Raw genomic sequence first — 27029 nt, forward strand, 5'->3', positions numbered from 1 at the left:
ACAATACAAGGAAAGCGCGAGAGGGAGATACCCCCGCCAAGACGAGCTGCTCCTTTACCTAATGGGAGTGACCCGGGGTAAGGGGCTGTGAGATTTGGGCCAGCAGCCTCCCGCGGGGGAGACTCCCACACCAGGAGGGAAGCAGGGTGAAGCGTGGCCGTGCTCAGCTTTCCATGAGGCCACAGCTGGGGAGAGTCTGGGGGGGGCCCAGGCTGGCTCTGATCTGCTTGTGCCACACATCCACGTGCTGAAAGGCACAGGATCTGTGCAGGGGTGGCTCTGGGGACACGCCTGAGCACAAATCCCCCTCCCCTCCGGGCTGGCTCACAGCTCCAGGCAGGTTGCAGCGCTTGGCCAGAGCCCAGCTGTGGTGGCCACAGCCCAGGACTGCGTGTCCCTTGTCAACCTCGTGCCCAGGGTGCTGCGAGCGGGGGCAGCTCCCGCCGTGGTGCTGCGAGCTGGGGGCACGCTGCTGCCGCGGTGCTGTGAGCAGGGGCAGCTCCCGCCGTGGGTGGGGGGCTCAGTGCAGTTTCAGAGCAAGCAGCAGAGGGGTCCGGCTGTGTCCCAACACGTTTCCTCCACCCCAGGCTCTCCCCCGGCTCAGCCTGCGATGAGGGCTCCGTGCATGATCTGCCTGGGCCAGCCCTTGGGGGAAACCTGGGCCACACCACCGGGAATCGGGGCTAAACACACGACAGGAGATGAGCGGGCCCTGCAAGGGGCCGGGGCTGGGCCCCGCCGGGCCCAGCGCTGCCGCAGGCACTACTGGCACTGCGGAGGGCACAGCCTCTTGCAGCAAGGGCCCCGCAGCCGCCCGGCTCGGGGCTCCCCCGCTGCGGGGCCGGGCGGGCCGGGCCCGGGGTAAGGGCCCCCCAGACGCGGTGCACGGGCGGGCCGGGGGCGCTGCGGACCGCGCTCGGCTTCGCAGGCCGCAGTTGCCACCTGGCGGCGGGCCCCGCGCACAGCCCAGCCGAGGGGCGGTCGCCGGCGGCCCCGCGGAAGCCCCGCGGGGGGGAACCGGGAGCTGGCGGCCGCCGCGCACGGCCAGGCCTCCTCACCGGGGCCGCGGGAGGCCGACACGGGCGGGCCGCGCTGGGCTGCGGGCCCCGCCGCGCCGCCCCGCCTCGCCTCACGGGGCGGCCACGCTCCCCGTGCCGGGACAGGGCCCGGGGCAGGGAGCGGGGACAAGACCCGCGGCCTCTCCCGCCACCCGGCCGTGCCACTAGCACCGCCGTCCGGCTGCGCCGCGGACTACGGCCCCCAGAGCGCCCCGCGGCGCCCCGCCCCCGCCGTGCCTGCGCGCCCCGCCCCGCCGCACGTCGCGTGCCCGCGGGGCTGCGGGGTTTCCGCTTCCGGCGCGCCTCGCTCTGGTCCCTGCGGCTGGCGGCCGAGCCTTGTGCCTCCGCCATATTGTCTGTGTGCGGCCGGCGGGCGGGCGGCGAGCGGGTGGCCGCGGCAGGTACCGGCGGACCTCGGCGGCTCCGGCGCCCCTCCTGGGGCCCGGCGGCGGGGGTGGGTGGAGGGAGCGACTGGAAGGAGGCGCCGCCGTGTCTCTTGCGCCCCTCTGCCCCGCTGCGGGCACGGTGTGGGCTGAGGGGCCAGGGCCGCTCCTCAGGAGAGCTGAAGCGCGGCGGGGGGCCTGGGCCGGCGACGCTGAGGGGGAGCGGGCGGCGGTGGTGGCCGCGGGGGCGGAACGGCTGGGCCCAGCGCGGCGGGGAGGGCAGCGCCCGCCGCCTCCTGCCGGCGGCAGGGCCTCCGTGCCCCCGAGGGGGGAGCAGGTAGGCCGCTGTCGGGGGGCCGCTTCGGCTGCCCTCAGCCTGGCCTGGGGCCGCCCGCTGCCACCGGCCGCGCAGGAAGGGCAGGGCCCCACGGAAGGGTAGCCTTCCCCTCCCCCTAGCTCTACGACTTCGCACGTTCAGGCGGTGTAGGTGTTATTTACTTAAAAGGCTCTGTCTTGGTTTTTCCCTGCCTTGCACAAAAAAGCAGAGGGAGGTGAGGTGTGTGGAGGGGCAAGGGGAGGCCTGTTTCTTCTTGCTCCCACCCTCTGCCACGCAGGGACTCTGTTCTGGGCCTTTCTGGGTGGAGGAGAAGGTCGTTTTCACAGATTTCCATACCAGTCGCTCTTATCTTTGGAAAGCAATGGTGGTCAGTGTTGCCCTTGCTGTAATTTAGTTAATTGTGCCTTGGGGCAACAGGCTGTGTGACTGTTGGTAAAATGTGCTTTGTAAATGTAAGGGCAGATAAGGTTATGAAACCCCATGTGTGTCATTTATCAGATGGCTTTATTCTTTTTTACTAAGGACTTTGGGTACGACTGATAAAGTTTGCATTATAAACACTCAGTCATTGGTATATTTTCTGCTGACAGTAGTGGTTGATCTATGCAGAGACTCACAAGGACATGTGCCTCACTTCTGCAAGCTAAATTTATGCATCCTGAGCCTGTGTTGTTTGGTGGTGTGGTCCTTTGGGCCTGTGCTGATCCCTAGTACCTGTGAGAGAGGTCTGCAGTAGCACAGGGTTTGTGCTGTTCAAACCTGCCACAGGGTTGGGGTCTTGGGGAGCTGCTGTCATGCTGGCTGTTGATGCCAGGCTGTGAAAAAGGGTGCTGCACATGTCTCTTTGGAGGTGGCTGTCAGTGTGCTCTGTGTGCATTCACCTGGCTCATGCAAGCTCTGTCCTCAGTGTGCTCCATAAACTCTTTGGGAAGAGCAGCTCGTTCTGCATCTGGGGGTAAGCACCCATTGGAGGTGACTGAGCGCAACACCATCTTTTTAGAGAGAAGCACACAGAGGCAGCAGCGTTTCTGGTTGGGGACAGGTAGCAATTTAGGGTTTTGTTCCAATGTTCTTTTCAAAGACATAATAGTTGCTTAGGATATTCAGACTCGAACAGCACTGGTGTTCACGTCGTACCACCACTTGACCTGGGTGTTGGATGTGACTGCCAGCATGGATTCTGGGTGTAGCATAGGTAGGTGCAGAGAAATCACACATCCCATGCATAGCTCATGTCAGCATGATGTAGAAGAGGGCAAAGATTATGCTAGGAGAGGGGAGACTGAGTGTGGGAAGGCTTCAGGCAGCATTTGGGGAAAGCGTGTAGCTTGATCAGCTCCTTCTTGAGCCCTAAGACTAGGGTTAGGGTAACATTACAATTCTTACAGCACAATGCAATGTCTGGGTAAAACATACCAACAGCAGTATGTCTCCTGTGGAGACACACACTGTGTCTATAACTGGAAAAAGAAAACTGGAATGGGATGCACCTCCCACCAGCTAAATAGTGTCGGATCCCATGCACAGAGCAGTCTGTGTTCCGCCCCTGGAGAAGATCTTGTGGCTCGAAGTCTGGCTCTTTGGATGCCTCGTGGCAGAGAAGTTTATCGTAAAGATTCAAACCTTTGCCTGAGTATGAAGTATGTAGATCTTTGGTGGTGGGCAGTGATACATCCCTTTCATCTTGGCAATGGAGAGAGATTTCCTCATTTTTCACCTTTCTCTGTTACCTGGTAGTATAATTTCTATAATTTATGCATTATTAGTAAAACCTTGCTGTCTTCTAGTTCCCAATGTGGGTGGTGGCAGGGAGTTCAGTGTATACCTCCTGCACCTTAGACCACTGAGCTTGCCAAGTTGACCGCTGCCCACAAGGAATTGAAACAAGGTTGAGGAAGGTAACATCAACCCTGGAGCAAGGAAGGTAAGGTTTTGCTACAGCCAAGGCAGGAGGGGAAGTTAATGTAGCTGAATAGCTAGGTAACCTGCTGCAGGGGAATAAAGCACAGAGTATGGAAAAATGTGGTGAGAGAGTCCAATGCTGGAGGAGAAAGCAGAGACTTCTAAGTGGGAGATTCAGAACAGGTTCTCTGGGTTTGGCAGGGCACAGGAGTTCATGGGTTGAGGAGAAATGGGTTTTGTTGGGAATATGGCTCTTTGGAAGAGAGACAGTAAAATTGGCGGTAGGTTTCCAGCAAATGTGGAGAAAATTTGATTGTGAAATGTTTCATGATGTTAAACAGGGTTTAGTTTTGTGCAGGGCCGGTTAATAGTACTAGTTTACTTGAAAAAAGCTGATGAAATGTGAGAACGAAGATGCAGACCTGTGAGTAGGGATTACTGGGGAAAGACTTGGTAAAATACTGTTTCCTGAAGGTGAGACATGGAAAGACTTTAGTCTTTGAGATTTGAGGTATTTTCAAGTAGTGCAGCTTAGGTACACAGGCATGAAATGGGTTTGAGGTAGGAATCTTGAGAATATGGGATGCGGAAAGGGGGTTATTTATAGATTTGTGGAGTTTTAGAGAAAGGAACTGTTTCTGCTGTGATAAGAGGGGTGGGAATGTAACTTTTCCCAATTCTATTAAATGGTGGGTGTCTTTACACCTTCCACTTGAATACTTTTTCTGCATTTTCTCCTTACAGAACTAGTTTTCTCTTTCCATCTTTCCTCGTGTCCTCTGAGGAATAAGGGAAAGGAATACAGGAGAAGCAAATGGGTGACATTGTGGTGGTGTGATTAATTTCATGTCACATTTCTGAAGAGGCAGGGATTTATTTCTGGGTTACCAGACCTGTCACCTCCACTGTTCCTCCATTATTGAATTGCTTACACTAAGGTATCTGTTTTATAAGGTATCTGTTTTATAAACTATCTGGGTGACATTGATGCCACATTAGATTTTATTGTTCCGTAAGGGTCTTGAGAGAATAAACTCCACAGATTTTAAGATCAGGAAGGACTGCTATGACTTAGTCTGGCTACAAACATTATCTGGTTTTGATTGCGAGACAACTCTTGGATAATTTTTCTGAGCTTGGCTATCTCCTTCCAGGGGCTTCCAAGAGCTGACTGTCATGGAATTTACAGAGCCTAGTTGGAGAACAGGAGTTCTCCTTTGGACCTAGAAAAACTGTTTTGAAGAGGAAACTGCAGCTTTCTGAACTAGCATTAGTGCTCTTGCTGAAAGCAGAGTGTTTTTACAAGCTGGTTTTTGGACCCTGTTTGCCATCAAGGTGCCAAACCTATCTGTTGGTGAGAAAGGTTGATAAGAAAAGGGGTTGTTGATGTGGTCATACGATCAATGGTTCGTGGATATCTTCTGCTGATTAGATGTCAGCAGTAGAGGAGCAGCAAGCCTGGCACAAGTCTTACCTGCTCCTTTGTTCAGACTGTTCTGGACAGTTTTATTCAGATAAATGATTTTATTATCCATTTCATGCTGCTGCTTTGGGAAGCTGAAGAGCAGAAAGGAGACGGAGTTCTTCATGGATTCAAGACAATACCACCACAGACTCATATTTGGAAGGTTACAATTTCAATATTTCTCCACAGAGTTTATTTCTGAGAGATAGGTTCTACCCACCTTACAACCAACTCCTAATTTTTATGGAATATCACCATTTGCACGGAGGTGCTTTCTAAAGCAGGCTGTTGAGCCTAATGGCTGGATTATACTATGGCAATTTACTTGAAGTGAATGGTGAATAAGATGTCCACTAAGTGGAAGTGGAAAATAGTTTTGGGCCAAGGTGGAATTTGGCTGCAGGTTGCCAATTGGATAGTCATGTCTTCGAGTGTTAAGAGCAGTCCTAGAAAAATGAAGTTATTCAGTCTGTTTTGGCAGAGAAGTAGGTCTCTGCCCTTGCACCTTCTGGAACAACTGAAGGGTAAAGTAGTCGTCTTTTAATTAAGCTAAGTGTAGGGAGAGTCCAGCATGTTCTGCGGTGTTAACACAGAATTATTTGCCAGAACTTGCTTTCACTGCGTGGGAGAGGCCTCGCCATGTCCTGAAGAAGTGCTCCCGAAGTCCTCGTATGTGTCCAGGGAGGTGAAATGGTGTCTGTCCTGTGTTCTTGCCAAAGCCCTCAGAGAAGACAGTTTCTCAGTGCATCTTTGACACATGTGCATGAGTTGTCAGTAAATATTTTTAGTGATCTGAAAATGGTTGAGTGTGGATGCACACAACAAATTAATTTCCAGTGTAGAAAAGCAAGAACTCCTGCAATGTTTCTTCTCTTACAAGTTTTGTCACAGATTTCTTTATCTGTTACCTATGTGCTGTTAAATTCCAGCCTTGCCTTCTGCAGATTAAGCAGCACTTTGATTGTACTCCAGAAGGAAAAGGAGGGCTTTTTGCTCACGGAGGAAGTTGTGCAGCATTCAGATTTATTTCAACTGAGTTTACAAATTAAGTTACAAGTTTTGGTATTTTAGAACGTCTAGCATCCAGGCATATGTCCAACGTATGCATCTTACCAGGCATATAAATATATATTCGTCCTAAGCCATGACTTAGTGCTGCACAGTGATTTTGTTGGGTGACTGCAAGGTTTAAAGATGATGCTGTGGAGATGGACAAACTTGTCTTTGTATGTGGCCAACAGTGGTGTGGGTTTGTTTGGTGTGGCAAGGGTGGGTTCAACATTCATGTCGCTGCTGGGTTACACCGAGTGATGAATGCTGTGGTCATCAGGCTTCAGTTAATCTCTAAAACACGGGTGTAAAATATTAAAACTCTAGTCAGTACACTTACATCACTTGCAAGGTCTGGGAGAACTGCCCTTCTGACTGTAGCTGTATAAACCCAGCACTTGGTGTGTTGTGTTAGGGTACCCAATGCATAATAGATACTGATTTCTGGAGTTTAATAGCAGGTTTTTTCCATTTGATTTTTTAGAACAGTTGTGGCTAGGTTGGTCTTGTGTTAATAATGATGTATTTTTGGAGAATTATGTTAGAACTTCTACTTTCCGGCAGGGATTTACACCGGGTGTCTCTTGCTGAGCCTTCTGGATGCCAGCTGAACAGTGAAGATGGTGTGCAGTGCATTGCCTGCTCGGTGGGAACAGCTGATCACAGGGATTTCCTGAAGAAATAGTTACATGCAGTGTACACTGGTTTATCCTTTGGCTCTGATAACTGTTCCTGCCTCTAGGAATCGCATGATGAGATAAATTGAAAATGCTAACTTTTACGGATGGTAGGTACAGTTCAGTTGTCTGAGTTACAGCTAAATCACTCACTGGACATGAACCGTAGGAGTCAAATCAGCTGAACAATTGGCCTGTCAGTACTCTGTGTGTACTAATTAATGAGGAAAACAACTGTGTCACTTAGCAGTAATTAGGGAGGTAGAACTTTCCAGAGGACACTGCCAGTTGACATGTCAGCTGTAAAGAGCCTGTAGTGGTGCTGAAACATTCCCCTCCATGAGCCTTCAGGACCAGTTGTTGCCAGGATCTCAGAAACCGTAGTTTTTGGCAGCTGATTTATTGGAAAATACTGTCCAAAGCTCCAGTGGTAGGAGCTTTACTTTTTTTAATGATCCTAGAAGAAAAAGAATCACTTCCTGTTGAAGTCTTTGCAAGCGCTCTTGCTTTTTGGCTTTAGGTCAGACCTAAAGAGATGTGCCTCCCAAAAAAACCCTACCACCTTGCCTGCACTCCATGCTCAGCCTGAACTGTCAGGGCGGGGAGGAGATGCCAGCAGAAGTGGATTGTCATCAGTTTCTTTTGGTATGTGTGTGCCGACAGGTTAGATTGGCAATTCCTGGTTACATTTGTAGCCCTTTTTATTTGATTGTGTGAGGAGCCCTTAGTGCTGGCAGTGAGGATATCCACATTGATTTATGAGAGGCTGGGAATGGTGGCAAGGGAAGCCACAGGCATGGGAAAGCCGCAGAGCCTGCACTGAGCTGCTGGGGCTTGGGTGCCTTGCCGGTGTGGCTGGCTACTGCAGCTACACAGCCTCATCCAAGACCAGTCTTGGTGTTTTTTGTGTTAGGGAAAGCTTTGCCTTTGCTCTGTGTGCTAGCTTAGCTCTAAAAATACAAGGGAGAGTCTGATTTTTGGGGAGAAGTGGGAAGAGAAGAGCTTTCAAAGTTGGCTATTCTGTATAAAACTCCGTAGGAGATGGAGTGAGGAGTGCTCCCATCACTGGCAGCTTCCTGTCTGCTGGAGAAAAATCCCAGCTCTTCTGGCCCAGGTACACTTGCTGTTTCCCACAGCAAAGTTTCGCAAAGGACAGTAGTCCAGCCATGCAGAGATACTGAAGATCTGTAGAGGGTCTGTGTAAGCGCCACTAAAATTTAGCTGTCACAGGTCTGAACAAAAATGGAGACTAACTGTGACAAAACTTTTGCTAGGAGAGCATGTGGGCACCAGTGATACTGCCAGGGCAACCTGGAGGGTGTCAGACATGATAAGACATTGCTTTCTGTGTTTGTAAAATGGGAGAGTTAAGGTTTCCCCAAGACTGTGGAGGTTATAAAATAAGGAGTTGCAGTAAAGCCATTTTGTGGCCTTTATGTAGATTGTGATCCTCATTACAGGGGAATGATTTCTTCATTGGCAGGAGCTGTGAGGAATTCGGAGGAGGAATCGGTGAAGCTGATGACGGGAGAACCAGTCTCAATTTTAGTATGTTGCTAGTACAGAATTACTCCAAGTCTTCAAGTTTAACTAAACCCTTCAACTGTTTTCCCTAGTGACTGGTTATATCTTATTTTGAATTAATCACAACTGTTCCTGTTGCTTTTTTAAGAGAATGTTGAGGTCATTATACATCATGATTTGTTATTTCTCCACAGCTAGACACAACCAGCTATTTAAAAGAAACCTGGAAAATAATTTGGTGGAAAAATGTGCTTAGAGCAGACTGTGCTATTCCAAAAAAATACCAAGAGAAAAGTTTGATTTCAAACCTAAGCTTTTTTTTTTTTAACTCAATTAGATTATAAAATCTGCTTTTCTATTGATGTTGTCCTTTTAGTAGGTGGATGGTCTTCAAGAAAGGGTATAAAATGTCAGTTTTGTTAATCCAGGTTTGTTTCTATTTCAGCTATAAAATCCTAGAAAAATATAGGTTGCAAGGGACTTCTGGAGGTCATCTGTTCCATACTCATATTGCTGCAGTTCCAGTGTCATGAAAATACACAAATCAGATTTCTTTTGTGAGATAGAATGTATTTTTTTATGAAGTTGGTTACTGTTATTCCTTCTTTTAAAGGTAAACTGTGTTTTGATTAATGTTGGCTGCCAGCAGGCTGTACTGTAGTATTTAAGCATGCCTTGATCTTTTAATTTCAGTGGCATCTATCCAGTATTAGTTATTCTCCAAACTCTGAAGAAGTGAGTGCTCTTTCCCTGAGAGGCTTACAGGCAAGGGATAAATGGCCTATGTGAACGAAATCATAATCAGTTTTATCTGATAATTGTAATGCTTCCTCTCACTAATAAAGTACATTGTACACTCGTGATTTCAGAGGTTGAGTTTCAGCCATTCAGGTAATGTCTCACTTCCAGTTGTGGATAAAAGCAAGGAATAACCTTTTGATTCCAGACTACTTACTGTAATTCTGCTCTTCTCAGCTGACAGAGAGCTTAGGTTTTTTCAAAATTAATCAGCTGCTGTCTCTCTTAGCCTGTTTACAGTCATAGTCTGTCATAATCACTGCTGGTAATGAGCTTACATAGGGAAAGCAGAAGTGAGAGTAAAGTCTCTAGACCTGTTTGACCAATCTGTGCATCTCGCTTCCTCCTTGAGAGGAAGATGAGGTTGTCTGGGACAGTCTATCTGGAATCGATAAAGTGATGGAAATATTTTCTTGACTCTTTGAGTTTGGTTTGGTACAATTTGGGGCCTCTCACCCCTTTGGGACTGCCCTCTACTAACTGAATCTGAGTTCAGGTGGGTCAGTGGTAATAACACTGTGTATGTGCTGTTGAACATAGTGCACTGGGTTCATTCTGCTCTGGGTGAACTTGGAACTGCTCACGCTGACGGCAAGTTGTCCTGTTAACAGCACTCCACAGGGAGGCCACTGTCAAGCAGTGTTCGTGTGCTTGCTTGCATTATTTATACTCCAGACCTCATCCACAAAGGTCATCGCTTGGATGGCACTTGCAGGTTCCTCGGGACACCAGTCTTCTGGGAAGCTCTTGGCTTCCAGCTCACTGGGAGTCTGTATGTATGCTGCGTCATACTGGTGCAACTTCTTAGGTTGAAGGTTCTGAGTGAGTAGCTGCGTGCTTGAGAGAAGCTCCATGCCAAAAACATTTCCATTTAAAAGAGGGGGTGGGGAAGCTTCCAGTGTTAGTTATTTTTGACTAGAAAAAAAAAAAAAAGAGGGAGGTGAATTTTACTAGAGGCTAAGTAGGTAATGTTTCTCAGAAACTAACCTGCATAGATTTCTTAGCTATGTTTCGTTGCTGCTTGCTGTAAATGGATACATCTGGAAGGAACAGAGGGTGTAGGAAATTCCTATACTAATTTGGTATAGGTGCTGTAAATATTGGATACCTCACAAGAGATCAAGTCCTCTGTGGGGGCACAGGTTGCCATTGAGATTAGAGTGCATTCTAAGGATGATAAAATCCTTTTTTAAAAAGGAGGGGTTTTGTAACAGTGGGTTAAATTAAAGAGAACATTGAGAAGCTTTTTACCATTTTACTGAACTTTAGGCATAAAAAGTCTAGCTTTCCAAGCTGCTCAGATAATAGGCTACTGTTGGAATAACTCAAACTTCTAAGAATGGGCCTCTTTAATTAATAGATCTTCCAATTAATAAATTTCTATATGGTCGTAGCAGGATTGGTTTTGTCTCTTGACTGGGGGCTCTTGGGCGCTCCAGTGGAGTAATTATTGGTAGTACATGCAGTGCTGTATTTGACTATGTTCTTTTGATTTTTTTGTACGCAGGATGAGCAGGGTCCTTTGGGGTGCTCTTGATAAGGATGCTGTATAAGAGACTAGCTAATTATCAGTTTGCTGATACTTAAATGACATTCTTAAGAGCAGGCCTATGTGGGAAAACCAAGCATTGAAAATTTGCCTGGTGCTTATTTGCTATAGCTACCATGTGAATGCTACTTGGTCACATCTTCCCAAGGGCTGTCACCACAGGTGCTAAAACAGAAAAGACCCATTTTCTGTCCTTGCACAGGCAAGCCTTAGCATTGAACAGCATGTGTCAGATGGTGACTGGAAGCTTTGTCTTCCTCTCTCTGTATACCTCTGGTATATTTCCTAAAAGCTCATGGTTATGATTCATATTTAAGCACTTCTAGAGAAATTAAAATTTTCAGAGATTCATTGTAGTTTTTGGAGATGCTAAAGGCTACATTGGACATGGCAACCTGATCTAGTTAGATCTACTTTGACTAGATTACTTTTATCAGTTTCTCCTAATATAAATTATTCTACTATTCTGTCGTTAATGCAGGAATTCATAAATGACATTTTCTGTTTGAATTCTGCAGGAACAGAACTCATCTTTTGTAACAAGCTCAGGACACTAATCTCATTTAGGTGTAATCACGGCTCATACTGTAGATTTTCCACCTCAAAACTACAAGCTAAATGGACTTTTGCATGACCACACCTATCATTATTTGTCCCTATTTGTGTCAGTCCCTTCTGTCAAAGAGCTCAGATCCACTGCAGAATTGTCCCCCCTTCTAGGGACAGTGAAAGCAAAGTATATACAAATTCTTTAGTGGTTTGGAGCTGAGGGAGAGAACCTTTCAGGCAGGGTATGTTTGTATATGTGTGTAACTTTGCTTTAAAACCAAACTGTCTGTGCAGACTCTCCCCTGTCCCTGTATAAAGAGCAGTAGACGATAATACCTACTGTTGTAAATACGCATTGTGTGCCATTCTTAGAAGCTGCAGTCAATGATTTCCTGCAAAAGTCCTCTGAGCAGTCTGTTACAACATACAGCTTGTGCTAGGCTAGAGCTATGTGACAAAAAATACCCACTGTGAAATTTGATCTATCTTTAGATAATACGATTGATTTTTCTTTGTTATTTTTTCCCATGCTGAAACTGATCTTGTGAAGCTGGATGAGGTGGAGCAGTTGCATGTTCTTTATTGGTACTGAGTTGTGCTTAAAAATTAAAATTTCTAAAGTCATCTTATATGTAGGTTCGGTTATTTCCTACACGAGGAGTATTGGGCAGAGGAAGTTAGCCAGTGTCAGAAGCGCATGGAATGAGGAGAAACAAATACACAGTGATTAAACTTTGAAATCTGATGAATTTCGCTGTACTAAAAGTGTTGTAGTAAACTTGCATGCTCTGTTAATGCCCAAGTACATTTTTGGAATATACATGTAACTTCAAAGCGTCTGAGTCACGCCGCATAAATGGTTTGAGGTCTTAGATGATTGCTGCCTAATCTTCTGAAAGTGTTACTTTGTTAGAGGACCAACACTTTGCCCAAGAACAGACTCTGTGTTTATTTTTTTTCTTTTTTTTTTTTCTCAGTAATACTGCCTATTCTTCTGTTAGCTGAACACCTGGCTGAAGTGCCTCATCCTTTCTTTACTGGGCCACAGCCTCAGTCACAGCTCAGTTGTGGACTTTGGAACAGTGCCGCATCCCTTTTTAACCTTGGGGCTGGATTACTGCAGCTCTGCCTACCTGGAGCTGCCTTCAACACCGTTTGTGTGTCAGTAGGTCAAAAAACACCCCCATACTGCCAAGGTCTTGTACCACCTGAGGAGGCTCGGTCCGCATCAGAAAAAGCTCATGTGGGTTTCTGCCTCCAAATGCAGAACCAGCTGCTGGTCAAGTTGTGTGACACAGTGAAGGACATCAGACCTGTGTCACCCAGGTCCTCCACTGTTTTCATAGCCAGTGGTTCTTGCTGTGGTCCTTGGAGCAGACTGAAGTGCTGCAGACCTTGAATAAATGACAGGATGCTGCCAATAGAGCAGGATTTTGCTTCTAGAATTTTCTTCTGGTGTAATGTATCCTGATAGCCTACTCTGAGCAGATTTCTAGATCTTTCTGATTAATGGGGCTATTCCTTCCTCCTGCAGCCTGGCAGTTGCCCTTTTTCTGTGAAGGGGTAAGATTTGCATAGCAAATATACATTATATTTGTTCAGATTATAGCATTGCCAACTGATTAAGTGCCTTTCTATAAAGAGGGTCGTATAGTCTCTGCCGTATGCTACGCAGCAGGCAATACTCTTTCATGCTCCGATACAGCTTCCTTCCTTGTAAGTGATCTTGAAAGCTGACAAAGAGGTTCTTGTACTTAAACATTTTAAAGTGTGTCAACTTTCACTCATGAAAGGTTTGAATGGTGCAAAGACACTCCTTTCATTTCAGGTAGAACAATATTGGTATAAAAACTGGAGTGAGTTACTGTTGTCTTAAATATTCAGAAATTAGAATATTTGTCTATACAGTAAACTACTTTTGAGTTATTTTGATCAGTCTCAATACTGATAAAACTTAAAAGAATTTTTGCAAAAATCACATTCTAAGGAGGAAGAAGTAGAGGTGCTTACCAAATCCTTTGGAAAAGCAGAATGCAAAGAAACATCTTCAGACTGTTGCAGCAGAATTTTTCTTCCGTATTTGGGTAAAGCATTGTATTCCAACACAGATGCCACTGTTTTTCGGACAGTCAGATTTAATGGCTTGACTATAGAAAGTTATGACCAAAACTGGTGCCTCATCCCAGCAGAACTCTGGCTGCCTCGGTTTGTCATGAAGTCTTCTGAGCACTGAGCCATTCAGTCCCTGAATGGTTTATGACGACTGGCCTCTGATATCTTCCTAATGTCCTTTCTTGTCTCCATGCTAATTGGGAATGTACTTTTCCTCATAGTCTAATTAGTGTGGATGTATTTTATCACTATAAATGTCCTATATCTGGACAATGCTATAGTTGGTAGGACTTAATTGCATTGTACAGGGTAGTGCTGCTTTTTTAAGTAAGCCCAGAGATGAGACCCCATGGCTGCCTGCTGTGTAAGTCTTGCTCACTTTCAGGTGGGCACTGGGTTATATATAGAAGGTATCTGTTGTGACATGGTGGAATGAGATGTCCGTGGAGGAGGGCATGGACAGAGTAGCCAAAGCCGCCTTCAGAATGTGGAAAAATGATGTAATATGAAAATCCCCAGTGTGCTGTTCAGACTTCAGCAGTCTTACCTTCACATAAAGTTTTAATGAAGTTTTGGTCCTGATGCTGGTTTCAGGTGAATACGTTTAATTTTTATTTTTATTTTTTTGTGGGGAAAGCAACATTGGCTTATTGTGTTGAACTGCTGTTAAGCTCTTATATGAGCCTGTAAGTTAATATAAGGGTGGGATGGTACTTATAACTGAGAAGATCCATGCTCTGACATAGTGTCTGGATTCCACTGCTCTCCAGAAACCTGCTTCTGAGCTGACTGGCCTTACTTTGTATGTAAATGCTTCAGTTAGTGCCTGCATTTTCCAGCGGGTGCAAAGGGCAATAGTAGTGGTGGATCAGTTCAGGTGTTTTTTTTCTTTCCACAGAATGGATCAATGTAAACCACGCAAGTCTCTGTGTGTGAGCACATGAAAGGCTTCAGTCCTTTTAAGAATCACAAGTAAATCCTGAAGTTCTGATTTAAATGAAAAGTGGTGTTTCTACAAGTTGAAACTTCAGAAAGTGCTTAATTCAGGTTGTATGGGTGACCTTGTCAGTCTGTCAGCTCTGTTTGCAGCATCGTTTGCATTGCAAGAGGTGATAGTTGTGCAGCCTTAAGTGAATGAAGTGTTTTGGCTACATGGGATGGCGCAAGACTTATTCCTGGATGGGGAAGAGATTGTGGCTGATGGCTGTTGCTTTCACTCTGGAGCTGAAAAGAGGGAATCTGTCTGCAGAAACAGGGCACGTTGCATTTCTTCCCTTTTGGAAAGTCATCTTTGCAACCGTAAGTTGGAAGCTACATGCTGAAAGTTGCAAGGTCAGGGAAGAGGAGGGTGTTACTTTTGCTGGTGGGGCCAAGTAGTCCCATCCTGTGTGAGGGAGAGCCGGCAAATTGTTTTCAAGCTCTGACAAATGATCCCAGGCCTGTGGCTGAGCTCCAGCCTCTGCTTCTCAGCAGCTTTTAATGATTAACTTAAATATTTTTATAGTATCTTGAGATTTTAACCTCTGGTTTATTTTCTTTCTGCAGGTGGAAGAATCTGAGGCCTCTATCCTCTGTCCAGCTTTGCAGTTTGAGTAGCCTCTGATTTCAAATATCTCATCATTTCCGCCTGCCAACCTGTCTGATATGTCGGGACCCGTGCCGAGCAGGGCCAGAGTTTACACGGATGTGAACACACACAGACCCCGGGAGTACTGGGACTATGAGTCGCATGTTGTTGAGTGGGGGTAAGTCTCTGTGCTGCCTGTGGATGTCCCTGGAGTGGGATCAATCCCTGTAGGATCCTGCATAGTGGTACACAGGGAGTTCAGGCACCTGTGCTGTGTTAGGCTTTTTCATGCTCCTTGGCAGAGGTCTAGTGAGCATGGCAAGTGTTAAAATCGCAACTTTTATTCAGAAAAGTGTTTCTTGTCAAAATCTCAGATCCCCAGCAATGCAGGAACATTTTTAGCAGCATCCTTAAGAGTTTGGTTTGAAGAATTTTTGCCAAGTAGTCAGGAGACAGACCCTTTCAGAGGGAAGAAAATCTTTTCTGAAACAATGTAAGCAGCCCTGGGTGCAGGGCTGAAAAGCAATGAAAGACATCCGGAATTGCTTCTGACTTGGATGAGTGAAGAGACTCAGCAGACTTAAATAGGTACATGCTATTTTGTGACTTGTTGCTCAGCTCTCTGTGAGTGACTGGAAGAGACATGTCTGCTGCTTTTTGAAGGAAGGAGGTGTCTAAACTGAGCTCATGACTAAACCGTCCCAGAATCACAGCAGTGATGCCAGCCAGCTTCATAGCTCTGCGTTCCTGCTTTTGTATAGCAGGGCCCAGACTAAGTTTGGCCCTCGGCTTTGGTGCAGTTCCTGGCTTCTGAAATGTATACAGTCTTCTGAGCATAAGTGGTGATTTGTGCCTAGTCTGTTTTTAAACAGGCTAGCACTTAAATTTTTGGTTTTGCTGGATTTGTTGATTTTTAACAATACTATACAAGGGAAAATATAGCTTCTGAAAAGAGAAGACCAATAGAAGGGATCACTTGAGTTTGCTGATGCTGAAATGCATAGTTGGGCTTATGTTACTTGCTACAGAAGAAGTAAGTTCTGGACTGAATGTAACTTGGGCAAGTAAAAGCTCCTTCTTTCTCTCCTAATTCTTAGTCATTGTGTTCAGGAGACATAAGACACTAGTTAATCCACCTTGTCTGGAAGGTGAGGCGGTGATTCAGTGTTAAGGAGCAGTTCATAAATTGTGATGGAAATGACTGAGCTCTTTGGAACTCTCTTTTTCTCCACAGAAATCAAGATGACTACCAGCTAGTTCGAAAATTAGGCCGAGGCAAATACAGTGAAGTATTTGAAGCCATCAACATTACAAATAATGAAAAAGTAGTTGTTAAAATTCTCAAGGTGAGCTGGGGATTGGGCAAAAGATAAAATATGTCTTGAGGTGATCAGGAGGCTAGAAAATGCAGTTCTTTGTCTAAAACCATTCAATGTTCTAAAACTGAAATCCTCAAAGCCTGGTTTTGGAGCATCATTCAGTGAAATAGGCTATCATTTTGAGTCTCCTAATAGAAGCTCCACACTTGGATATTAAGTCAGATCTCTGCCTGTAAGGAGTTAGCTTCTGTCTCAAAGAAGTCCCGATGTACAACAGATTTTTACTTGGAGCTAAGCAACATTGCAACAGCTGACAAGAACATTCTTACCTTCTCTAACTACCAGTGAGTGCCCTGGCGTGCTGTAATGTGTGAAGAGGCCTGTGTACTAATGGGACTAGTGTCCTTTAAAGCCACTGATAAGATTTGGAGGCTGCTAACCTCAACATTTTCATTTCTGCTCTGCATGTTCCCTTACACATGTAATACCTTTCCAAACTGAGTCAGGATCTCCTGAATGCTGGTAATTCCACAGCCTTGATTGGTGAAATACCTTAATTTAGTGGCACTCAGATAGCTCACGGACTTCTCATAGTTAGTTACACATTTACCACATGCCCAGTTAAGAAGCTTGAACTATCAAATTATGTTCAGACAGCTTTAAAAGAAATAGGCCATCTTCCTAATGAAGCTCATTCACATGAAACTAATGTTTGTAGCTGTCAGGGTTGTATGGTTAGAAAGGAGACTGCATATATGTGAGCCCTTGCTGGAGTGATGCATAGTTGGGGTAACAAAAAGATCTAGCTGTTTGAACTTAACTCGCAAAGGCTCTGATGTAAGTTGCTGACTTGCAGTCACCTACTTTTGTCATTTGGATGTTAAGCTGCCTATTAGCCTCACTTTACTGCAGTAAGTACTCTTACACTTTGGGTTTTTATTCTTCAGCCTGTTAAAAAGAAGAAAATCAAGCGTGAAATCAAGATCTTAGAGAACTTGCGAGGCGGTCCCAATATAATCACTCTTGCAGATATAGTAAAAGATCCTGTGGTGAGTATGGAAGGAACTTAAAGGGTACACTGGGGTTATGGATGAAGTTGCTGTTCAGCTCTGATCTGGATTTTTGTTGTTCCCACCGCACCCCCCCGCCCCCCCTTCTTAAATCCTGCTTTTAAATTGCCTAATCAGATCAGCTCTTAATCTGATTAACTTCTTTCAGAGGGCCCTTCCCCCGCAGGTCCCTTTAGCCCCACGATCTGTAAGGATGAGATACCAGTGAACTGAGACAAGTTAATTCATTCTACAAACAGTGCTGCCAGGGGCTGCAGGCTTTGGCTGTGCTTTCTCTGAGGGGAATCGGAAGTATATTTGAGGCAGAGGGGCTTCTAGCAGTTTTAGGTCTAAAAATAGTTCAATTCATTATCCTAGATGAAAACATATTATCTCAACTTAACGTGACTGAACACTTTTCTCTCTGTTTTAGTCTCGGACACCTGCTTTGGTTTTTGAACATGTAAACAACACAGACTTTAAGGTACAGTGTGGGATGTGAACTTCTAATGTTTTCCATTTGAAAGCCGTTCATAATTTTTTTCTGGGGAAAGGCAAGTATGGAGGGGGCAGGCAGGTTATTTAAACATTTCTTTCCAACATAGCAACCATCTTTAAAGAGAAATACACTTGGGGCAGAAGTTTGTAATTAGTCCTTTAGCACCATTTTGCCACAGAAGATACAAGATGAGAGTCCAGATTCCAAGTGGTATTCCAGCCTTTGGAGCAAATTAATCTGCTATCTTGTGGACCATCAGTGCCTTTTTGGAACATTTTACTTTTATGTTCAGTGTATAACTATGTATTTGGACCACTTTAAATGTGGGCAGCTGTTTCTGTGGCTTTTCATACTTACGGGAAAAGGGATTTAAATGTTTTTGTCCTCTTCCCTACTGACCTGCCTCAGGAGAAGAATGGCTGTGCAATGCAATCTGGAATAGCCGCTTAATGTTGCAGAGCACCCTTGGTCTTTTTGAGACATCATCTGCAGACAAAATACATCGTGCTGGTGGTGGGCAAGTGCCACCTGAGGGAGTTAGTGACAGGAATCAGAATGTACTGCCTGAGCAGAGCTGGAAGTAAACTATGTGATTTGTAAGGGGAGAGGAACAGACTGATCAGTCTTGGGTGTGGGATCAGAGTAACTTGGGAAACTTGTACTGTTCCTTCAAATGGGTTTGGAGAACCATAGCAGCCGAGAACAGGGCTGGGTTGTTCTGGATTGGTAGGGATGTGATGTTTTTCTTGGGTGTTGAACACTGATACAATGTGTTTGTGTCCCACAGCAATTATACCAGACATTAACAGATTATGATATTCGATTCTACATGTATGAGATTTTGAAGGTAAGTTGGTGCTTTGCTGTTTTGTCGGTTCATTTCTAGGATTTGCACTCAGTTAATCCTATAGAGATGGTGGTCACTTCACTAGTGGGGATGATCGGGGAGGAAAGCTACAGAAGAATTAGGTGGAAAAATATATATCAAGTCAGAATCAATTGTTCGCCCTTGTTTCTGCAATAAATTCTAGTCCTGATGGGTTTTTTGAGGCTAGCAGAGCCTTTGGGTACACGAGATAATTTAGATCCTAAATCAGAAGTACATGTAGCCTCTGAAAACAGAATACTGCAAGCTGTTACTGGCTGATTTTGCACTCTGATGTAATGCAAGTCAAATGTATTTGTCCATCTTTCTGAAACAAATATTTCCTCCTTAGGAGTCCAGAGAAGGGGAGGCTTGTTTGATCTTAAGTGCCCAGTAACTATGCCCTTAGGGACTCTGAAGTTCCATTTTTGTGAAGAAGCACATGAGGTGAAGTAAAAGCACTTCTGCTGCTGGCACCTCCCTTTTAGAGGGGGCTGTAGAAGCCTTTTCTGTGGTCCCTGAGTCTCATCCAGGATATAACACTAGACAGGTCTTGCTGCCTAATTAGACTTGATATATGTGGTAATTGTTCTGAATATGATTGAACTTGAAAGATTGTTGTGACTTCAGCATTTGTTTCTTTGTATGTCACCTACAGGCTCTAGATTACTGCCATAGCATGGGAATCATGCACAGAGATGTCAAACCTCACAATGTCATGATTGACCACGAGCACAGAAAGGTAATGTGGAGTGGCTGGAGGGTAGGGAGAGGTCCTGCTTTTCTCTTGGAAAACTAGGATCCCTTTTTGGTGCTTCTCTGTAGTGCTACTAGCATACATCTTCAAGGGGGGAGGGGCGGGGGGACTGCACTTATGTTAGATGGAAAAATGTAAAATTTATTTCTGTGTGCTGCTTTTCTTTCTATGGGTTACATGTAACCCATAAACAGGGTTAGTAAGGAGAGATATTTTATTTAGTCTGGTTGCTGATAACAGGTTAGGGGAGAATACCTAAACAGATTCTCTGACCAACTTCAAATTAATTGGAAATAGGAGACTTGTAAATGAAGCTTCAAACTTAAGTTCACCAGTAGTGTCATTCAGCCAGTGGAGAGCTGGAGCATCCCTTGAGCCTTTTTCCTTTGTTTTCTACCATTTCTAGCTTAGACTAATAGACTGGGGTTTGGCTGAATTCTATCACCCTGGCCAAGAATACAATGTCAGAGTGGCTTCCAGGTATTTCAAAGGACCTGAACTCCTTGTAGATTATCAGGTAAGAATTACCAGGATTTCTCAGTGACTTTTGTGTGGAAAGTCTGTGCCATTTCAAGGTAGCAAACCAGAAATTTGTATATCTGGAGACCTGAAGCTAAAGACAGTCCATTCTAAAATGTATCACAGAAAGCAGTGGCTATAAAGCCTCTGAATTAAAGAAATGAGTAGTCTCAGGACCCAAAAACTTCGGAACTATCATCATGGATCTTGGAATACAAATCTTGAGTATTTTTTTAGCAAGGCTCCAATTGCAGTAAGGTGCAGGAATGAAACAAAGCCCTTATGGGAACAGCTAGTACTGCATGAACTTCTAAATTAAGGTATAAAAACAACCCCATATCTGATGGCAGTTTGCATTATGGAAATGCAGTGGGCTGGAAATAGCAGTGTTACTGGTGACTTTCAGATCATGCTGGTTCTGAATGAAGGCACTTCCTCACCTGCCCATGTACCGTGTGGAGTCCACTCCTTTTGTTGCTTGTGATGCTTCCCTTCTCAACGTATCTTTCTGAATGATTCATAACTCTGAAGTCTGCAGTGAAAATAGAAAAAGCCACTGGTCTTTAATATCTGTATGGACAAAGATGGAAATAGGATACCTGCTGTTCTGCTAATTGCTGTATCCTAATTTGAGTAACTGGAACATTGAGCTGAACAGTGATCTTGCGGTGAAGAGGCATGAAGATGTTTCAGTCTGTTCCCAGTGTAATGTGGCTGTGTTTGTACCACTGGAGGGAGGGGGGACCCTGTTAGTACTGGGGAGTCTGTTCTGCTTAATTCATTAGAAATTGAATTGTCCTTCTGGTTTTGTACAGATGTATGATTACAGTCTGGATATGTGGAGCTTGGGTTGCATGTTGGCTAGTATGATATTCCGAAAGGAGCCATTTTTCCATGGCCATGACAACTATGATCAGGTGAGAGCTGGTCATGTACAATCTCTGTTCTCTTAGCACAATGAAGGTTTCCTGATTACACTTCTATCGAGGGATCCAAAGAAGAATTTAAGCATTTCTCAAATGGCTTCTTTGCTCAGTTTGAAGCCACGTTCCTTCTGTCAAGCGGGCAAGGTTATTTAACCAATTAAATGGAAATAGATTTATATTGCTTTGTACTGATGAGCTTCTCAGTAGGTATTAGGAAGTTGTAACAATAGTTATGTTAAGGCTTGGTGTGTTCTGGTACATAGATCGACTGTTCCTGAGGTTAGGTTATGTGGAAAATCCTCGCTGCTATCCACCGTCCCTCCCCTCTGTATAGAAACTGTGAATTTGATACAGTTTTATACAGATTCTGAAATCTTTGATGTGTTGCCTTTAGGCCAAGATTTTTATATTTAAACCTTTAACATGTACTCGGCATCTAACATTCAAGAACAGTGACCTTCTGTTCTCAGTCCTTCATTCTAGAGCCCTTCCAGGGTGGTGCTTCACCCATCGCATGCAAGTTATAGAGCTTCTGCTTTTTTGACCACTTAGCCTTGTTGGTTTTGAATATTTTCTTGTTACAAAGGGAGTTAGTGTTGCAAGGTCTCAAGTCTTAGTGATGTTAGGGCATGCAGCTCCCTCCTGGCTGCCTTGGGTTACGGAGCTCCAGCTGTGAGTGGAGGCGTGTTCATGATGCCTGTGATTGTATGTGACGGGGGAAGTCAGAGCCACAAGATGATCTTGTGGCTGCTGGTTCAGACTAGGTTCAAGCTCCCAAGGGAATATGCGGCTCATATCTTCACATGGGCTCTAGCATTATCGTACCCTCACAGTAGTGACGTATTTTTCTGTTTGTTCCCAGTTGGTGAGGATAGCCAAGGTGCTGGGAACAGAAGACCTGTATGACTACATTGACAAATACAACATTGAACTGGATCCACGTTTCAATGACATTTTGGGCAGGTGAGCCAAGGTCCAGAGTAGCTCATAAGCTCTTGATAGACCCGGACAGCTACTGCTTTGTCAAAGATGTTGAAGTAAACAAAAAATTACGCTTACGGGAGCCAAGATTCTTGAGAACTGTCACTTTGTGCCTTTCATCCCTTTTGCCAGTGCTTCCCATGGTCTTTTATTTGGAAATGGACTTGAGGAAAGGTTTTTAAATGTCATCTAGGCAGTAAATGAACTGCTGGAGCATAAAGCATGAAGGACAAATGCTCTCTCCAGTGTTCTGGGGGAAAAAACAAAATGGTCTTTCTCAGAATTACAGTGCAGAAAATCAATTGCTGCATAAGATGGCATTTACATATTTTTCCCCTCAGAGTTATTTTGTGTGACACATACTAAAACTACAAGGAACTAATGGTGGAGGCGGTGTAAAAGAAGAGCAGAAGCAGGGATTTTAGTTCTGTAAATTGGTTCTGAACTCGAGTCCTCCTGCTGTGCGGGGCTGTGGTGGCTGTGCCGCCACGTGGAGGCACGGTGTACTGCTGCCTTGTGCTCTAGTGTGGCTCGGCCCTGTTGCTGCCGCACCAAGCAGCAGCCCCTCTCAGAGATGGACATCTGTGGCAGTTCTTGCTCTTTTAAAAAAGAGGAATTTTGGCATTGAAGTCCTTTGCCTAGCCTGATTGGGGTATCTTTTTTTTCACAGACACTCCCGTAAGCGATGGGAGCGCTTTGTTCACAGTGAAAACCAACATCTGGTGAGTCCAGAAGCTCTGGATTTCTTAGACAAGCTGCTGCGATATGATCACCAGTCACGACTCACAGCGAGAGAAGCCATGGAACACCCCTACTTCTGTAAGTATCAGCTGCTGTCCAAAGAGTTCTTCCTCTGCCTCTGGGAAATCTCAGTTCCCGTAGGTTGTGCAGATATGAGCTAAGAACAGGAACATAATAAGCCTGGTCTTTGCAAATAATTGCACTGGAGCTGAGGCTGCTTGTCTCTGTGGTGGATAAAGTAGGCCACTGCCACCTACACCAGCCGAGCAAAAAAGTGTTGTATGCCCGTGTCAGGCCAGTGAATCAGCAGCACTGTGTTAAATAAGCTTTGGTGCTAAACTCATGCTAATTTCAGCAGGTGTTTGGGTACACAGATCCCACATTTTGATAAAACCAGGTAACTCTGGTTCATTGAGCAACAGGCCCTTTTAACTGCTTTTGTTACTAAATGTGTACCTGAGCAAATGGTATATTCAGGTCTTGGTTTTGCAAGCAAAAATGTAGTTTTCCCTAATAAATGTTTTCAAATGCTTGCTGTTTTTTACAAATCTTGATATATAGGTTTCTGAAACAGCTGTAACGGTGCAAAATGAGTATTTGCTCAGGGTTGTGGGGTGGTGGTTTTTTTCTTGCTGCTGAATGGAGTTGTGTAATTAACAAACCGTATAGATCTGTGTTCTGTCTGTGGCAATGTTCAAGTGAAATGTTCTCAAGTATGAGAATTGGTAAAGCTGAGAGCTTGGAATGTGAGAGTTGGGCAAATGGCTGAATTAACTTGTGTCCAAATAGAGATGCAGGTTTTACTGAACTGAACATGAGGAAGGGCAAAATTGGAAATTCCCTTGTCTGATGCAGTAGGCTTGGGAGGCAGGAAGGGGTTGCCTCCATTCAGATGGTAGTGTTATTTACCTGCAGCTAAAAATAAAGATGCAGTAAGTTGGGAATGTCTTACAGAAGGCAACAAGCTCCAGTAACACTCATTACAACTCACAGGCTGCTGTGGGGTGTGTATAGAGACATGACATGTGATTGTAATTAGCGATAATCTTTCTGCTTGCTACACCCATTTTTCTGGGATTGGCTTTATGCAATCATGCAGTTGCTTAGCATAGAAAGGAGATCAACTTCATTTCCTTCAGCTTTTCCTGTCAAGCATTCCCGCTGAACTCCAAAGCACATCATTTAGGTGACTTTTTGCAGATCACGTTACCTTGGTACCTTCTTGGGTGCTTCCCACTGGAGTTGGTGGAAACTTCTGTGTTCCAGTAGATGATGGTTGATACTGTTTGGTACAGGCAGCTTGCCAGGGCGGGCTGAGCACAGAGGTCGCGGGGCAGTCAGTGTGCTTCAGCTGCTGTCTGGCAACACAGCACCTAAAGGTAATTAATATGCTCTTCCTAGATCCCATTGTGAAAGACCAGGCTCGGATGGGCTCGTCCAACATGCCAGGTGGCAGCACTCCTGTCAGCAGTGCGAGTATGATGTCAGGTCAGTTCTGCTGTCAGCATGTTAAAACATTTTTATGTGCTGTGTGGATGTGAGGATCCAGGAGGGTGAGTTCTGCAGGTGGGGTGTTAGGTCATCTCCTGGGACTGATGACAAGGGCAAGGAGGGCTATGAAGAAGTGGGTGGGAGAGCGTGATAAATAAGGCCTCACTGCAACCTGACCTGCTTTACTGGTCTCTTTTTAAAAGGGTTTTGCTGCTGGATTTTTTTGGCAGGTGTTTTAAGGACAGTGATGCTGCCGCACATCTGCCTGTCAGTGACACTCGTACGTGTACAAATCTGCGTGCGCTTCAGGGGCTGCAGAGAACAGTGACAGATCTTTAATCTCAGCTTGTTTTGGCAGCTTGGAAAATGTAACAAAGCGGCAGCAAACTGACCTGCAATGATACCGCTTCATTTAAGAAGCTGAGCTGTCCTAGATAGAGATGCACTGGTTTCGTGCTAATTCCTGCTTACCTGTCTCTCTTCCAGGGATTTCTTCAGTGCCAACACCTTCACCCCTTGGACCTCTAGCAGGCTCACCTGTCATTTCTGCCACCACCACTCTGGGGATGCCCGTTCCAGCTGCTGCAGGCGCTCAGCAGTAGTGATGGGCTCTGTCTCCTGCTGCCTGAGCTGAGTCAGGTGGGGAAGAGGTTTCCCCCTCCACCTCTCCTCAGGACGCAGCTCGTGCCTGGCAGGGGAAGGGAGGGGATGAACGCTTTGGAGGCACCGTGTCTGAACTGTTGCTTGTGGATTTATAGTAGTTCAGTCATTATATACAAAATTATTATAGGCTGATTTTTCTTTTTTTACTTGAACTTTTCGTAACTCAGGGGATTCCCTGAAAAATACCTACAGATGGAATATTTCTCGGACAGTTTTTTGGTTTTCCCCCTCCCCTCCCCACCCCCCCCACCCCCCCCAAAAAAAAAATTACTCTTCATTTAAGAACAAAGATGAGTCAACAGCATTTCCAAGCTCTTGCATCCTGCTGGAAATCTCTTCTCTTCATGTTCCCACCATTAATCCTCCACGAGCCTGCACCTTGGGGGATTGTGCTGTTCTCCAGAGACTACCAAACCAAGTCTTCATGAGGCAGGGGAGGGGGATTCTTAAAGTACCACTCACCTTTAGCCCCATGTCCTGCACATGACTCAGCCAGGGTACACTGAGGAGACAGTTCCAGTATGGAGAGGTGGTGTAAGTGCAGATAATATCTGAAACCCTAATTGGATTGAATGAAGTCTCCTTAGGAGCCAACCAGATTGCCAATTCACCCCTTTGCATGTAGTTTTAGTCTTTTAAGATGAAGTTACTGATCCAATTGGAGTCCTTGCCACCTTCTAGGAAAGGTGCTCCTGTAGGGTAACCCGTACTCTAATCAGCCCCTTTCTCATGGAGAGTTCTTCCTGCCGTTGCTTGGCTTGGATCTCTGGAATTAGTTTGTTATTGGGTATATTGTTTTTAAATTGTTTATATAGGTTTCAAGCTGGTGGCTACTTAAAGCTGGAAAAATCAGACTGCGCCAAGTCCGATACCACACCTTCACCCACCATCCCCTCCCTCACGTGCCATGTGGTGAGAATACCAGTTACCTCACAGTCTTGTAAATATGCACTGAGAGGAAGGAGCGAGCAGACGTTAACTTAAACTGAAATGGTAGATCAGTAATTGTGGACAAATATTATCATTGACAACGGAAAAGCACCCTTGTTACAGCCCTGCTACCCCTTGCTGTGTATATATACTTTGTCCTTCATATGTGAAAGATCCAGTGTTGGAATTCTTTGGTGTAAATAAACATTTGGTTTTATTTATCGAGGTTAGATTTAAGTTCCCTGTGTAGAGGCCTCTCTGGGGTTGGTGGCACACTTTGACACAGGAGCAGCCGACCTCCCCGCACATACTGGGAAGGCTGTGCCCCCGTTCACACGCACCATGCATGGTGAGCAGTGCAGAGAAGCCTTACACAAATGCCACAAACCCAAGTATCTCCTGAGAGAAAGGTCTTTTGCCATAAAACCAAAAATCTCTCCTGTCTCAGCAGTGTGATGGATGGGGAGTGGAGGTACTGAGCCAATCCTTAGGTTTTTTTGTTTGTGCTGCTGTTGGATTTCATTGACTGGCTTTCAGTCACGGAAGGCTTGTGGGCCTCAGCCAGAGCGTCTGTAAGCACAAGGGCCACCTGTCCCTCGGTGACCTCCTGTCCTGGAGCCATCTCGGCCGGCGGTTGCCTGTCCTGAGCATTGAGTGCTTTTTCCTGTTCTCAGCAAGTGCTGGAGCCTTGGTCTCTGGCTGCTCCTCATCCTCTGAGTGCCCATCCCTCCTTTGTTCTTTGGGGGACGTGGCTGCGAGCTTCCATGTTACCTCAGTTAATTTTGCCGGATAGGACGGAGAGAAATGGGGCAGGAGACCGTTAAACTGCCCTTCCCGTGAGGATCGCTGGCAGGGGCAATGAGGTTTTCCATGTGCACCAGGGTAGCTTTCCTCCTCCATGGCTTCATCCAGTGGAAATGTATTGTACTTAAATCTTTTATATCCTGGAATGATGTGAAAGTTGGACCGTGTTGACTGTTACCTCGATGTGCTGTAACTTAAAAGCAGCCCGTGTGACAAAAATACAGCTTGTGGTTGTTTGCATTAGGTCGTGAGCTCCGCAGAACGTTTAACCCAGTTATTTTCTGTTGTTCCGAGCGAGGAAGGTTTGCAAAGCGGCAGGGGGCCCGGTGCCCGCCGGCCCTGGCAGGAGGAAGCGCAGGGCCGGGTGCCGAGGGACGGTGCTGGACGTGACGAGCCTTCGGGGGGCGCTTGGCCTCGCGCTGCCGGCGCCCACCGGGCGCACCCGAGGGTTCAGGGTGTTCGTGGGGTGGCAGCGGCCCCGCGGGGGGTGCCGTGTGCCCGGGCCGCGCTGGGC

General features: G+C 45.8%; 1 protein-coding gene across 4 annotated transcripts; it reads left to right on the forward strand.

Annotated features, from left to right (window-relative positions):
• Nucleotides 1–1322: 1322 nt before the first annotated feature.
• CSNK2A1 (casein kinase 2 alpha 1) lies at nucleotides 1323–25936 on the forward strand. 4 transcript variants are annotated; one of them, XM_055722321.1, is made up of 13 exons: nucleotides 1323–1459; nucleotides 14950–15149; nucleotides 16206–16317; nucleotides 17238–17339; nucleotides 17773–17823; nucleotides 18626–18685; nucleotides 19362–19445; nucleotides 19867–19977; nucleotides 20795–20896; nucleotides 21768–21868; nucleotides 22557–22705; nucleotides 24029–24115; nucleotides 24605–25936. In XM_055722321.1, the coding sequence occupies exons 2-13, from the start codon at nucleotides 15049–15051 to the stop codon at nucleotides 24718–24720; spliced, it is 1176 nt and encodes a 391-aa protein (XP_055578296.1). In that variant the 5' UTR covers nucleotides 1323–1459; nucleotides 14950–15048; the 3' UTR covers nucleotides 24721–25936. The 4 variants fall into 4 exon arrangements, with proteins under 4 accessions (XP_055578296.1, XP_055578297.1, XP_027669316.1 ...); XM_055722322.1 differs by lacking the exon at nucleotides 1323–1459 and adding an exon at nucleotides 1491–1512; XM_027813515.2 differs by lacking the exon at nucleotides 1323–1459 and adding an exon at nucleotides 6787–6982.
• Nucleotides 25937–27029: the final 1093 nt, after the last annotated feature.

This window comes from Falco cherrug, chromosome 10, assembly GCF_023634085.1.
Source record: "Falco cherrug isolate bFalChe1 chromosome 10, bFalChe1.pri, whole genome shotgun sequence".
In the NCBI taxonomy this organism is placed as follows: domain Eukaryota; kingdom Metazoa; phylum Chordata; class Aves; order Falconiformes; family Falconidae; genus Falco; species Falco cherrug.